The sequence below is a fragment of the Acanthaster planci genome, linkage group LG18 (assembly GCF_054643075.1).
Source record: "Acanthaster planci isolate LZ-2023a linkage group LG18, COTS_SCS, whole genome shotgun sequence".
Lineage (NCBI taxonomy): Eukaryota > Metazoa > Echinodermata > Asteroidea > Valvatida > Acanthasteridae > Acanthaster > Acanthaster planci.
Window position 1 is genome coordinate 9,314,941 of NC_141794.1, and position 15,539 is coordinate 9,330,479.

At 41.6% G+C, this 15,539-nt stretch overlaps 1 protein-coding gene across 1 annotated transcript in view; it reads left to right on the forward strand.

Moving 5' to 3' along the window:
- The first annotated feature begins 295 nt into the window (after positions 1-295).
- The window catches only part of c2cd5 (C2 calcium dependent domain containing 5), a 34,521-nt gene continuing 19,277 nt past the window's right edge, over positions 296-15,539 (forward strand). The window contains exons 1-15 of the mRNA XM_022252300.2: positions 296-454; positions 823-947; positions 2,898-2,984; positions 3,350-3,390; positions 4,482-4,527; positions 5,270-5,450; positions 6,251-6,336; positions 7,819-7,949; positions 8,802-8,942; positions 9,780-9,928; positions 10,491-10,603; positions 12,695-12,803; positions 13,664-13,778; positions 14,549-14,737; positions 15,384-15,506. Coding sequence (XP_022107992.1) covers positions 858-947; positions 2,898-2,984; positions 3,350-3,390; positions 4,482-4,527; positions 5,270-5,450; positions 6,251-6,336; positions 7,819-7,949; positions 8,802-8,942; positions 9,780-9,928; positions 10,491-10,603; positions 12,695-12,803; positions 13,664-13,778; positions 14,549-14,737; positions 15,384-15,506 — 1,601 coding nt within the window. The 5' untranslated portion in view covers positions 296-454; positions 823-857. The remainder of the gene's footprint in view (positions 455-822; positions 948-2,897; positions 2,985-3,349; positions 3,391-4,481; positions 4,528-5,269; positions 5,451-6,250; positions 6,337-7,818; positions 7,950-8,801; positions 8,943-9,779; positions 9,929-10,490; positions 10,604-12,694; positions 12,804-13,663; positions 13,779-14,548; positions 14,738-15,383; positions 15,507-15,539) is intronic.

Consider the following 15,539-nt stretch of genomic DNA (forward strand, 5'->3'; position numbering starts at 1 on the left):
GAGCGCACAGTTTTACTACTATTTTGGGGGTATCTTCTGGGAAAGGCGAATAAAAAAAATCGAGTGGCTAACCCCTATAAAATTGAAACGAAAAGTGAACTTCTGACTATAATCTTGAATTTCCAGTAAAAAAATGGAGGCCAACCTCTTTTCAAGAGTCAGTAGGTGGTGTTATTTCGCTGTGATTTTGCACTGTTTTCTACGGGCGCTTTTTGGTGCAGTGCAACCATAACACCCTTTTTGGCAGAGTTCTCCATCTTGCGCCGCTATGCGGCGCTATACGATATTTGCTCCTGCCACCAGAGGGCGCACACCCCTAAGAAGCAGCGCATGCAGTGCCGAGAATTTTTCGCGTTACAATTATCAGCATTATCATACTTAGTGTCCTATGAATGTTACTATGTTACCGAAACAAAGTTACATTAAGTGAAGACAATTTGACTTAAAACTCAAGGTGAGTTGAGTCTGCTGGTTACAGGACTTAGGCCTACTTGGCTGGGATCTATAAATCAAATTTACATTTTGCAAATTGAGACCACATTGAGACCAGGGGCGTGTTTTGGCCAAGAATTGAAACCAAGAATTGGTTCGGTTGTTTCTCTTAGGTAATTTTTAGTGTGACATTTTATGCAGCTTCATTGCCACACATACACGTACATTTGCAGATTGTAAATTCTTATTCATGAGGTGAACTTTAGGCCTACATGTAGTTAATGCTTCATGTGCATTTTTATAGAGCACTGTTGCTCGTGATTAATAGTCCCAAAGTCTAGGACTGTCTTGAACGTTGAGCTTGCACATTCCCTGTGTTGTTTATTTCAGTGTGCATTGGATGTAGCTGTGAATGGTAGACCACTATGCCAGGCAAACTGAAGGTACAGATTATTGCTGCAAGGGACCTTCCAGTGATGGATAGGGCCAGTGACCTTGCTGATGCATTTGTTGAGGTATGTAGGCAGGGAGGTAATCATTTGTGGTAGAAAGAAGAGTAACAAGTTTATGATGTATGGAATGTCTTCAGCATTGGAGAATGGAGGGTGTGTTTCAAACTCCATGGCACTGCAGACTCGACTGGAGATGCAGTAATCTTGATCACAGATACAACATGGCTCTGCATACATGTATTATATACATGTATGTTACGCCTCAAGTATAGCATCAGTCCCAACTACATGTATAGTTGGGCCCATCCCAACTAGAGTGCTACAGTTGGGCCGGCCCAACTACAGCAGAAAGGTCCTGTGTGCATGATGTGCCCAGCATGTGCCAAAGTCATATTGTTTACAAATGTCATGTCATTGGTCATAGGGCTAGATGAAGAGATGAAGTGCCACATTTTTGATGAATTGTGTCAAGTGTGAGACACATTGACTTGGATAATGTTGAGACATTTCCCACAGACATTGGTCAACAATAGTTGGGCCAGTCCAACTGCAGCACTACAGTTGGGACTGTCCCAACTATAGTTGGGACTTATGCTATAGTTGGGGCGTAACATAAACATGTAACTCAGTGGCATATATCCAGGTCTTTGGTTGGGGGGGTGCAAGATGAAATTTTTTTCTAAAAACAATTGTACAATTTTTTTCATTCATAAAAGTAATCATCCACCCCCTAAATGTTGACACTTTCAAAAGAACAACATTACTCCGGGGGAAGGGGGCGAAGGAAGAAGGAATTGTCGGTCCCCTACCCCCTCCCTCACTGGATATGCTATTGATTTACCAATAGGCTTCTGATACAAGTTATCCCTGTGAAATATCCTGATGGAACCAACTTGGCTAACTGTTCAGCCACATGGTCATATCAGTGCTCAAGATGTGTGAGGTCAAATTGTCTTATATAATGCACGTATATGTGCTTGTATTGGAATGAATACTTGGAATCTTTTATTTTGCAAGATAGTGCTTTGAGCCATAGTGCTTTGTTGCATCCGCTGTAAAAGCCTGGTGCACTTTGTTACATTTACCAAAATAAACTACAGTGGAATGCTAAGTGTTCGGTACAGCCGTCGTTCGGTATAGTGAATTTAACTGCCGAACGTTTCGTTGCTATGGTGAATAGCGCCCTCTCTTGTCTAACCGAAGTACACCCTCTTGTGATACCTTGGTTCGCTGTTTTTGTGATGTTTTGCCGTTGCATTCAAGTTTTTCTAGAAATGCATCTGTGAATTCTTTTTGTTTTTTATTTAGACTTGAGTCAAAAAGTTGATATCAAGTTTGTCCTAAAAGTCATGGAAATTACCGCTCAGGATTGATCTCTGATGCATGCTGTGGCGAATCTCGGTTGATTTGTTTATCAGCGGCGCCCTCTTTAGACTGTTGTTAGTGCAATGCCACCGTGCATGTACGTGCAGTTTTCTTCCGCACCTGATCATGTGGAGTTGCAAAACCAGTGTCTATTCAATACCATTGACAACTAGTGGCTTTCCCTTCTAATCCTTGGGGAAATAATGACCACTTGTCACTTTCCAACATTGAAAACACCGATTGTTTACATTTGGGAATTGCAAAGGCAACTGAATAGTGTTCGGTAGGTTCTGTGGACAAAATATTGGGAGCCAAGGACGATGTTCGGTACAGCCAAACGTTCGGTATAGCGGCGTTCGGTATAGCGGTGTTCAGTATAGCGGCATTCCACTGTTGAGATACTTGGAGCTGGTCCAATTTAATGCCACTGTCGGATTTACTGTTGTGGCTTGCAACCTTTGACCCTGAGGCTGTCCTGCCTTGGGAACGTCCTGTACCCTTCTGACTAGCTAATTTGACAAAAATGCAGAAAGGATAAGATTGATTAGGGTAAGATGCATTTTCAAGATCAGCAGCTGTGTCTGATTCCTTGCTCTGTTGAGGATTTGCTCTGAGCAGAATTTTTTTCACTGTCAATGTTGTTTTCAGGTCAAACTTGGGCAAGTAACCCACAAGACAGAAGTCTGTCGGAAGTCTCTTAATCCACAGTGGCAATCAGAGTGGTTCAAATTTGAGGTGAGAATACAAAAATATCAAGAACAAATTCCCGTTTTTATGAAGTAAATATTCAAAATGTTCAATTCCGAGTGTCGACAGTCCCAAATTTTCAAACTTCAAATTCTCAAAAGTATGATTCATTGACCCTAAACTAGGAAATCGAATTCATAGGCGTTAGGTACTTTTACATACACACATATTGTTCATTTGCCATTGATGCTGTATCTTCATTTGTCTTAAACTTTCATCATTCGCATCCTTCAAATAATGTTTGAAAAGACTTCATGAAGGTGTCTCCAGGTATGCCTCCCTTGCCTAAGTGAAATTCCACACCTCTAGATAGGTTGTTAACAATTTGGCCAACGCCGTTTGTTCATTTAAAGGTTGATGATGAAGAGCTTCAGGATGAACCACTGCAGCTGAGGTATGAACATCAATGAGATTCTAATCTTTACACAAGATGTGACACACCGGTACCAGTATATGAAGGTTTAGATACTTCCATTGTGCAGCAATTAACATTTGTTAATTGCTGTGGTGTGGGATGTGACGTCTTGAACACCTGAGGGAGGCATAGCGCCCTCCTGAGGCAAAGCCGAGGGCAGTGTGCATTTTGTCATATCTCTGTCTTCAGGAATTTATCAAAAGAAACAAGCTGTATATTTCAGAAGATGATAAGCCTACTGTAAAACTGTACAGTAAACTTAACAGACGTAAACGATAACGCTTGCAAATGCACTGCCCCCTCACTTTCGTTAATTGCGTAAACTCTAACATGAAACTAGTACGGTACCAGTGAGTACATTTATATAGTCTGGTTAACGGTCTCTGCCGTGGGGACGGGAATGAGTCTGTTATAAGAGTGCAATCACCGATTGAATTCCCTGGTAGCCTATGCACAAAATGTATCATGGATGCCACGCAAAACTGACCGAACGACTGCAAATATTCGTTCTCTTCTGTTTCGTGCGCGTAGTTGAATGAAATGTCTCATGATGAGTGTGACATGTGGATATGTCGCCCAGTCATGTGATCGTTCTGGGCCAATAAACGGACAGTATCCAAGACAGAGGTATGAAAAAAGCAATTGTGTTATGCCCTCTTGAATCATTTCTTTGAAGTTTGTCTTTTGGCCCAAGTTTTGTCTATAATTGAGGTTCTTTCCATCTTGAAGCTCCTTTAACTTATCATTGATGTAGCCATAACTCTCCCATCCAACCCCCTTCCCCCCAAAAATATCCAGTGAAATTGATTTATCCAAAGTCAAGTGCCCAGTTATTCTTTCTAGTAGCCTTCCAGTATCCCTTTACTATGTCAGAAAACAGGAGCAACTTACATTTTCTGAAACTTTCAAGTTTTATGCACGTGTTACGATGTCGCAATACCTTCCAACTGCTTCCAAGTTGAAATTTCAAAGCAGAAGATAAGGGTTGGAGCTAAACTCATCTTCCGTGCCATGTTGTTATTTTCTTGATGGGAAAAACATATTTAGCCAAGTTTTGTTTGATATTGTAGAATTATGGACTATGACACGTACAGTGCCCATGATGCCATTGGTAAGGTAAGCTATCACCATTTTCCAAAACAATGCTAATATTACATAATTTAGCCTGTGATCTTTGGTTTTCACAGATGTCTTAAATCTTGAAGAAAAAACATTAGCGTAACCTTCACAGTTTGATAATTGACCAAAAGAATTTTACTAATGGTATGTATGGTAGGGTTGTGCTGAACGTCCAAATATTCGATACATCATCGAATGTTTGAATATTGATTTCTGAATTTGAACATTCAAATGCAAAATTCATGAAAAGAGAAAATTTTGTTTTGTTTGAAATGAGAATAATTTCACCATGGAGGCCTGTTTCAAGCAGATTCAAATGAAAGCGACAGAAATCCTACAACTCAAAAAGTTAATTATTGATTAGAAAATTTAAAAGGAATAGAAACAGGGCAAGAAGTATTGTTCATTTCTTAAATCTTGCTAAATTGTGGCCGGAGATACTCATAGACGCGAGATGCTATTGTCCTGATTATAGTGTACAATTGTGTGCGATATTGCAAGTGATTTTGTATATAGTTGGATCAATAATACCAATATACGGTAGCTGATTCTAGTGATCAGTGTTAATAGAATATTCATTTGCTCCCAGTTTTAATTGCAACATTAAAACCTCTAGTCTCAGTTTATTGTAAATCTCTGACTGCGTCAGAAGTAACCGTTTGAAGATGCAGTGCAGGAGATGTCTTGAGGTCACAGATGCTGGTGTAAGAGTAAATTTTCTTTTCATCCCTTTCATCAGGTGTACATAGATTTAAACCCCCTACTTTTGAAAGATGGACCATCCGAGATATCAGGCTGGCTACCTATTTATGACACCATGCACGGCATGAGAGGGGAGATCAGTGTGGTAGTCAAGGTGGATCTCTTAGAAAACGTCAGCAAATTTAAGGAGTCTTCCTGTGGAGTCCAGTTCTTCAGTTGTAAGCGTCCACCCTTACTTTGCCAAATCCTTCAAAATCCTCCTTGCATGAGTAGAAGATTTTGAAGAATTGAAGTTGTGTGGCCAAAATGTGGGCCTGATTTTGACGTTGTGAGAATGTCTTGGGCTGGACCTTTTGTTGATTATATCCACCCTGAGCTGAAGCACCCCCTCATTGGTTGAAAAGAACCATGTTGGTGGGGAATGTTAATTTTTTCGTACATATAGCAATGCTACCGTAATGTGTGCATTTATTTCATAGTCATTCGTGAACTATGGAAGTGTAGTTCCCACCAAAGGAGCCTCTATTGCTAGGAATATAGCACCTTCTCTTGGTCCAGCTCGGGGCTGATAGGCCTAATAAATTGTACAAGATATTCATCTGCACTAGTGCTCTTTGATATAATTTACTCCATCTCAGTGTATCGATAGTGATTGACGAAATATTTCCCTCCCATTTGATTTCTTTCCAAATTAATGTACAAGTAGATGCCGTACATAACAATCCCTGATCGCCATGCCTCAGGTTTCAGAATTGAAAGTTATTTGTCCAGCTATTTAATTTGAGGTATTTGTCAAAAAAAAGTTTAAGCTGAAAATTATCTTGCTGGGAACTGGGTAAAGTTTCAAACTTCTTCCAGTTTGATGATGGGGTCATTTGCATGACAGTTTCAGGGCATCAAAAGAATGGAAGGTTTTGAATGAGCCAACAGTAAGAGGTTTAACTTTGACACTGTGGAGATTGGACTATCAAACCTGTATTCCACTAACTGGGCTATTTTGTGTATGTCTTACTTTTAGCAAGCGGAATCCCTACATGTTACACTGTGAGTGCTGTTCATGGCTTTGTAGAGGAACTGGTTGTCAATGATGACCCTGAGTATCAGGTAAGAGGCTTAATATAACATCGTCAGTCAAATATCAGCTCCTAAATGTTGTACCTTGTTAGAGCTGTAGGTAACATTTGACCAGCTACTTGAGAAAGTAATAAAACCCAAGAGTTAACTTGTGGCTAAGGTTCGTAAGTATTGGTGCTGGTGACCAGCGGGTTAGGGGTTTGAATTGAGGTGCTAGCCACCGGTTGTGGCCTAGCAAGCAAGCCACTCCACCCCTACATGCCACTATTCCTTCACCCATGAGTATAAGTAGATATAATGGCATTATATGGGGAGCAGCCTGTGACAGTGGACTGGCATCCCATCCAGTGGAGGAATAGAAACTAAATATTCATGCCGAGGAAACCGCAGATAAGCACCAGCCTGATGAGCCAAATTTGCTGGAAATCACTTGCCTTTTGGCTAAGATTTTGATTTAAGGGCTATTCTGCTGTACCTTGACCAGTCTTTCAAAGCTTCGCAAGTTGAGCAGTTATGACAGTTTAACCCATCACCCTCTGCTGTGCAGTACATTACCAGGACACGTTTCCACATCTTCCATGATATTGTCACTGGAAAATCCTTCAGGATGACATGTCCTCTGGCATCAACTGTTTAAAACAAAAACTCAGTTAATCTGGTTTCTCATTCAAAGATCTCATATTGAACTTAGGGGACAAACCTGCCCATGTTTTTCATTGCATATCATGCATATACTTGTTCTGTGGGAACTAAACGTGTTACAAGAACAGAGATTCTGTGGGGACCAAAAACGATACAATGGGAACAAAAACACTGTCTTGAGTTGAAAGAAATTGTCCACCTCAATATAGTGAAGACCTACCCACCACTTCCCAGCAAATATGGCAATGCACTGTACTCAACACTGTTGACCAGCTGATTAACAATCTTGCCTGCAGCTCTCAAATTTACCCCAGGAATTAATAATCAGTTTAATAATCATTATGAGCATTTATAGTCGACAGTATCTGCCTAGCAAGATGCTCATGGCCCACATTACAAAATGAGCTTAAAGTTTTTATGTGAAATTCAATTTGATTAACAAAACCAGTGATTAAAAATGAATACCAACTCCTTCAACACTACAGGGGTGAGATTTCTCCGCTTTTTAGCTGATTTCAGCTTTTTTCTTTTGGATTTCAGCTTTTTTTCCTCACTGGTTGTGTGCAAAAGTATTGGAGATTTTCACAGTTCAGCTTCTTCGTGCCTTTTTTCAGCTGTTTTCAGCTATTTGTATCATTGGTCAATTTCACCCCCAACACCAAAATGTGAGGCTTTTCAAAGGTGATTCAAATGCAAACATTGATGAGGATCGACAAATTATAAGGGGCAAAACTTTCCAGAGTTTGAAAGTGGCGAAAGACCGGTCTCCTCATGAGTAATTGGTGCAGGGAAAAGCAAGCTGTAGTGCTCTGGCCAAATGAAGACTATATGATGGTTGAGCTCTCATTATAAAGAATGATTTGATTGCAGTGGATTGATATGATCCGAACACCGAGGGCTTCCAATGAGGCTAGACAGCAGTTGTTCACTAAGCTGTCTGGTGAGCTACAGCGGAAGATTGGACTGAAGGTGCTTGAGAGAGAAGGCAATGCTGTCTTGGGGTAAGCATGGCGTTCATCATCCTGGGGTTAGCTTTGGTGTTGTACATGTATGTGCTACACTGCTTGGTTCAGAAGGAGACAGCTTCTTCAAAGTCCGGTAATCTTGTACCATTTGCAACTTTGCAAACACCTTTTTCATGTTTAGGCTTTTTGAAATTACTTACTGTTAAAGAAAATGGGTGTCCGTATAGTACAAAGTTGTACGTGTAATTGATGAGTCACCACATGGAAATCTCAAGTCAGTCACATGTCTATGTCAGGGCAAGTGTCAAGCTGTGTCCCACGCTATGAACTCTGACCAAAGCCTTCCTTTGATGTTTGCTGTTTCGCATGATTTGACTTCTAATTAACATCATTCACAAATTCTTGTTTTAACTGTATCCTACTATATCCGTCAAAATTGCTCCTGGGGCAGTTTTGAGGGCCAAACGCAAAGCACATGTGTGTTATGTTAATGGAGTCATTTTTTGTGTCCGTGGAAGTGAAACGCATGAATGCATCGTGTACGCAAGGCACCCAAAAACGTGCATATTGAAAGCGCCTCGTACTGCTGGATTTTGCAGTCAGCACATACAGCAAGATTCCCCATAGTCACACTTGTGATGTAGATGTATTACAGTGGACAGTGCTACGCAGAATGTATCTGTGTGTGTTCTATTTTTCTGCTCTCTGTTAAGTTCTTGTTTGAACTGCATTGGATGTAGCTGGGTTGGGTGTATCAGGGTGGCCAGAGACTGGTTGGGGGTCAGCAAAAAATGATGAACTCAGGGAATCACACTTTATACCATTGTCAGTATTTCACAAAGCTGTTTTGTTTCTATGTTACATCCAATTGATCTTTCTTGGCTTTAGTTACTGGCAATGCTTTGATCTGGAAGGAGAATCTGGCATTGTGGTCCGAGGCATCGGCACAGCAGCACTGATACATAAAACCAATCCAATGACCTCACCTCTGTCTACCAGCCCACCACAGGATCAGCTCAATCCAAAGGAGTAAGTACCTGCAACTTTCCTTCATTCAAAGAAAACTTTACTTGAGAAGATTCGGTGCTTCTGACTTCCACGATGCCGATGACACTCTGCCAATGAGTCAATTCGGTATTTCAATAAGGCAAGGTCATCGGAGAACCATGTCGTGACTGAGCCATGACTGTTTGAATGTGTTCAGTGTGTGTGTGAGTCAATTATAGCTGTGCTGAGAGGGTCGACCTCGCACGTACATATTGACTTCCTCAAAGACCTACTACAGTGTGTTTTATCGTCAACATTTACTGTTGACATACCAAACTGGCTTACTTTGCTGGTCCGCGGTGAAGTTGGGATGATGATGTTAAGGTGTAGATCAGAGTGACAGTCATAAGCTATTGTAACATGCAGATCAATCCAATCGCGATGTCATGATACACTTAGCCCTCAGAAATGGCAGAAACATTGCCCCAACTACTCTAAAAATATTATTGGTCTGCGATAATTGGGAAGTATGCTTCCACTTCCGTTCAGACTCATGTTGTTATCACTGGTAATTTTAAAGATATTTTGCAGATTGGGGAAATGGAAATTGTAGTCCTTCAGTGTGTGAGAAACCATAACTAGTGTGTTTTCCACTCAGCTCACAAAATCTGTATCGCCGCTGCTGAGCAAACTAATGACCCATTAGGAATTTGACTGAGTTGATAAAATCCTTTCTTGTCAAGCAAACTGAACCATTTTCCTTTTGACCTGTGCATACTCTTTTCCAAACCTGAGGAAGTTGGGCAGCTTTGTTAGTATTCTAAGAGAACAGTGAAAATTGTGAACGTTTGTGAAGATGGTTTCATTTCCGTCCTACAGCTTTTCTGCCATTGAAGATGCGCCAGATGGAAGCATGATTGGTTCCCCACTATACACCCAGCAGATTTCCCAACCAACCCCTAGGTCACCATCCAAGGTGACTCCATGTCGGCATTCATCTGACTCAGACCTGTCGTCAGCCCACATTGGTAAGCTCTGAGAATTCAAGTCAAATAATACTTTTGTAGCCATGAAATTCTGTGTCATGGTATTGCAACTGTATTCATTAGCAGGGTTATTTTTTCCCCATGTGCTGTGTTTTAATTTTTTTAAATGGGATTTTACTAGTTGACCAAGCGTTAAATGATATATGCATGACAGTCTGAACATGGGCTGCTTTTGTCTGTGTTAATCTTATTACTTGCAGGTGAACGATAGTGTTGTATGTGCATCAATAGTCACCTTTCTGCCATCTTGAAATGACCACATAATACAAAGTATACTCATGGTTTGATCAAGTGCATGCTCTCGCTTACTTGCGTGTTGTACTCTTGCAAGGTGTAGATTTGACTTGGGCCACACAACGTACAGTATGAGGACCTTCTTTGTTCATGGGTCCACGTTTAAAGGTTGGCATAGCCACGTAATCCACGCTTAGAGGAGAGGTGCTGCTCTCTTCAAATTTGCACTGGTCATGCCCGGACCTGCACATTTTCTGCTGAGAATTTCTCCAATGATTGCGTTTGATCGGTGTGTTTGTCTGCCTTATAGTGGGGTCTGTCGGCAGCCAAGAGAAGGCTGGCAGTGGAGGAAGTGGTGGACTATCCCAGAGGATGTCACTCCTACCCAAGCCAACTCTACCGCCAATAACTATTGATATTCTGGTAAGTCTAAGATGAAAATTTCTTCATACATCGAGCAAGAAAAGCATTGTAATGTGTGTATTTGTACACAAAGTCATTTCTAGCATGAAGCAAGCCTCCTCGGGCACCTTTCTTTATACATTACTCTGAGTACCTTACATGTACCTCCACACAAAGGGCTCTAGAGGATGCCATTGCTATGTCTGTAAAGACTCCAACTGGAATGAATTGGTTGTGTTTGAAAGCATTGGCTTGGCATTCCTTGGACTGTGTTGCTGACTTCCACTGTAGTAGCGTTTCTACAACAAAACATGGGGCAGTTTAGCCCAGATTAGACGTTGTCTTCATGTATACTATGACTCACATCCAGGGTATGAAAGGCCTGCAACAGTGCGAACTTTGTTTTACCACTTCATGCCTGGGCATTCTTCAACGTTGATGATGCTGGGCCGGCATGACTATCATTTTTTCCGTTTTCAAAATCCTTCAACAATTCATCATTCCATTTAACAGTCGTTTATAGCCGCACGGAGTAAACTTTAGGCACTACTCTAAGTTGACAGGTGACCTTAATTGACGCTCGAATATTTCAGCCAGGCCTGCAGCCTTGTAAACAGAGCCCAGATTGTGCGGTGTTATACAACTATCTTTTGTTCACAAACCTGGCTCAGTGCACTGCTGACCTCTTTTCAATAGGGGCCAGATTAGCATGCAGCGGTGCTGTGTGGCTCATCGCTGCGGTGGTGGAGAGCTTTTGTCCCCGGTGGTAATCCGTTTGCTCTAAATGCCCCAAACCCTGGTATACGGTTTCAAAATAACGCTGGATTATCACCACTTTTGAGAGTGAAAAATGTCCGTAATGCCCAGCAGCCTGGTCTTTTGTTCGGAGTACGGTCTTTTGTTACAGGGCCCTGTTTCCTTTGTCCGAGGTTGGAGACCCTGGCCACACATATAAACCATACGGCTCCGATTTTGGAGTTCCCGGCTGGTAGTGGTTAACCTTTTTTCCTCACATTTTTACCTGGCAAAGACAGCTCAAATATCATTCATAAGTGCCTTGTACTCCAAATTCCATAAATGCTGTGTTGAAATTACTAATTATGTAGGTAAACATGTATTTTGCAGGAAATTTTACAAAGCTCCACGCTTTCCATCGCGATTCGTGAACGATCTACGTTCATCTGGTTGTACACATAAGCGTAAACGTGAAATGGTCTCCAAGCACGGCCCACATTCTGTCAGTTGTGTTGTCTAGAGCTAGGTCTAGGTCTTCGCTCCATTTGAAATGCATGGAGACGTGCAGACAACAGACCTAGCCATAGTGTTGGAAGCCCATTTGGGACCTATCATCTGGTTGTACACATAAGCGTAAACGTGAAATGGTCTCCAAGCACGACCCACATTCTGTCAGTTGTGTTGTTTAGAGCTAGGTCTAGGTCTTCGCTCCATTTGAAATGCGTGGAGACATGCAGACAACAGACCTAGCCATAGTGTTGGAAGCCCATTTGGGACCTATCTGCAACTTCTTCATGCCCACAGCTCTTCCGCCCACACGTAAGGGGGGTCGGTTACTATGCATTTCACACTTGTGCAAGTACGTGTACAAGATGAACGTAGATTATTCACGAGAGAAAGTGTGGAGTTGGTCTAAATTTCCTGCAAAATACGTTTTTAGTAATTTCAACACAGCATTTATGGAATTCGGGATACAAGGCACTTGTGAATGACATTTGAGCTGTCTTTGCCAGGTAAAAATGTGAGAAAAAGTAACAAAAATTTCGCTCTGTAGGAAGACTATCATACCCTGAATGTTCGTCGCAATGCAATGCAGACAACGCCCAACCTGGGCTAGGGGCAGTTGTGCTAAGTGGACATTGAAGTGATTTAGGGGACATAAAAGATCAAGGGTTAATGTTGATATCAAACCCACAGCTCTTTTGACCCTTTTGGATATTTTTAAATATCAGAGAGAACTTGTAAATTCTCAAATGTAACGTGCTAGATTGAAGCAGGCAGCAGAGTCATGTTTGCAGTTTCGTTGCTCTGCTCATGATTATGAATTTCCATGAAGGATAACATTAATGCTTTTTTTCTGTTCTTGTTTTTTTCAAGGAGTACCCATTTTTCACAATCAAAAAGTTCCCCCCAGGATTCCTTGTTCATCTTGGGGGAGTGGTTACTGCACGGTCAGTCAAACTGCTGGACAGAATCCACAACCCAGGTACTTTCTCCATTATTCCAATAAAAACAAGGGAACTGGACATTCAACAATTAGAACCGTTTCTGCACTGAACTGTAATTCTTCCCCTTAACTTGAGCCAGTCCTAACATGAGATCACTGTGCGCTTGTGAGCCCCCCCATTGCCTGGCCCAAGCATTGCACCAGCAGTTTCACGAACTTGCCGTTTGATGGTTATACTGAAGAATAGTTGGTATGATCATAAATGTCTCCAGTGTTCCTTTTTAAAGAAAGGAGGCGTGAGTGCACTTCCATCCCGTGGCCCAATTGCTGTCCTTCAAAATATAGTTCTCCTTGTACTTGTAGGGGAAAAGTTTATACCTCTTTCTGTTAATCATGTCTGTATTAGACTCTTGGTTGTGGGGGTGTTTTTTTAAGTGTTTTATTAATTGGCATCATTATCCATTAATGTTTGAATAGCACTTTTTATAACACCAATAGTCTCGTAGTGAATTGCTGTTTCAATATTAATGACCAAGTGCATTAGGCCACGAGACTAATTTATAATATTGCACATGTGGCTCTACCTGCATAGGTACCCTAATTTCAAATTTAAATTGATTTAATAGGGGAACTTAACTTGGTCAGGGTCATAGAGTTAGTATGTATGCTCAGCTGATGGATCTGAGCCATTTAGGACATGGTCAGGAGTTAACAGACTTTATCTACTGGCTCACATTCCCTAACTCATTGTAATACAGATTGTGTTCCAGTTGTCTGCATTTTTTCGTTATTGCTTGGTTTTGTTCAATAAATGATGCAATACTTCCTAGAATCTTATCTCGTATTCCAACGTCAAGTACTTTCCACCGTATGTGATAAATCTGCACTTGTTGTTTCAGACGAGCCAGAGACGAGAGATGCATGGTGGACAGAGATACGTACAGAGATCAGATCCCATGCTGCTACCATGGGGTGCCATGCTGTTGTTGGCTACAAAGAAACAACCAGCATTTGGTGAGTTGCAGCTACTGTGATCCGTTTCTTCACATGAACTGACTTCTTTGGGCTGCTGTGTTATCATGAGCTTTACCAGTCCATACCGACATTACGGGTGTTTCATGGCAAGCTTGTCCCAGGCGCAGAAACAGTTTTGGCCTAAATCTGGAAATGTTCATACACCACAGGCATGGTGCTGGAATTAATACTGATATCCCTTACTGTATCATTATTTTTTGTACGTTCCAAGACAAAGTTGTGAACTGTATTTCCTATTATGCGTGGCCGTGGCACTTGGATGCTTGACGACTCCATACATGCTTAACTCCCATGGATTATTTTGTAGTTCATGTCTTTGTTACTGTACGACATGGACACTTGAGGGCTCTGTACATGTGCAACCTCCATGGGCTATTTGTAGTTAATGCATCTGTGACTGTACAAAAGAAATGGGAATCATTGAAGAGTTGGGACAAGTTAAAATGTCACCTAGAGCAACACAGAAATTGCCTTGGCATGCATACAGATCCTACGTGTTCATTCACAGTAAATCATTGTGGCTTTACGTGTCCCCAAGCATGAACTTATTAACAGATTTGAATAGCATTTTGCAATCGGTCCTCACGGTGGTTCTGTTAGATGCCTTTGGAGTTAAAATAAAAAATCTGTATTATGTGATGAGTTTGTGAGCTCTGTCTGCGAGTGGGAGGGGGGGTTATATTACCAAGCAATGTTCTATTTTAATCATGAATACATTTAAGCATTGAAGTCATGCTTTGTTTTCCCAGCGATGAGATTTGCCTACTTTCAGCCACCGGGACAGCCGCCATCGTCAACCTAGCAGCGTTCCAACATGCAGGGGTTCCCCTGCTAGCCCAGCCGCAGTCCGTGCTGCTGACCACGTCCCTCGATCGCCCAGACTTCCAACAGCACCTGCAACAGAACAGCCAAGAGAAATCGCCGCCGCTAGCAGAGAGGTCAGGCGATGGCTTCTGTCAAACATCCAGCCTCCTTTATTGGTTTATGTTGTCTGAATGTTCACAATGAGCACATTCGTAAATCATCTAAACCGGAATTGCTCAGGGTTTATAATATGTGGCCTAGTGGCAAGGGTTGGCAGCTCTGGTTGGGGGATGGAATCCAGCAGCTGTTTACATGTTACGACCTTGGACAAGTCACTTTATCCCTACATATATCTCTCTACTTGGTACGTAGAGACTGCGTGCCTTATGCTGTGATATTATTGTTATTAGAATTGTTGCTCCACTTGATAAATTGTTGAGGTGGGAAGGTAGCTGCGTAATGCCTCACTCTAGTGGGATCATCAGACATTTACCATCCTTTCAGTGGCTGAATCTCTTGCTTAAATGGATGAGCTCAACCATGACTCTCCAATTTGGCTGTTGGGTTGGTTAAAGATAGGACAGATTTGAAGATTGTCAGCACGGGACTGTATTTTTCAGGTTAACTGTATTTGTTTGAATAATTTTTGTTCTGGAGCAAATGCTAAGAGAGCTAGTATTCTAATAACCCCATTTTCAGTCAGAAACTTGTTTTCAACTAAAAATGGCTTTCAGTGATGGACATTTTGTTGTTTAGGTTTTTTTTTGTGGTCACTTTTAGCATTATGTCAGAGAATCCCACCGCTGCCACCGAGTCTTGCCCCAAGTGTGCCATCTGTCACATTCCGTACAATGAGTCATCTCTACCATTCCCAGTCTCAATCAGCAAGTGTGCCATCTGCAGGTATATCTCACATGACTTACATGAACAGAAATG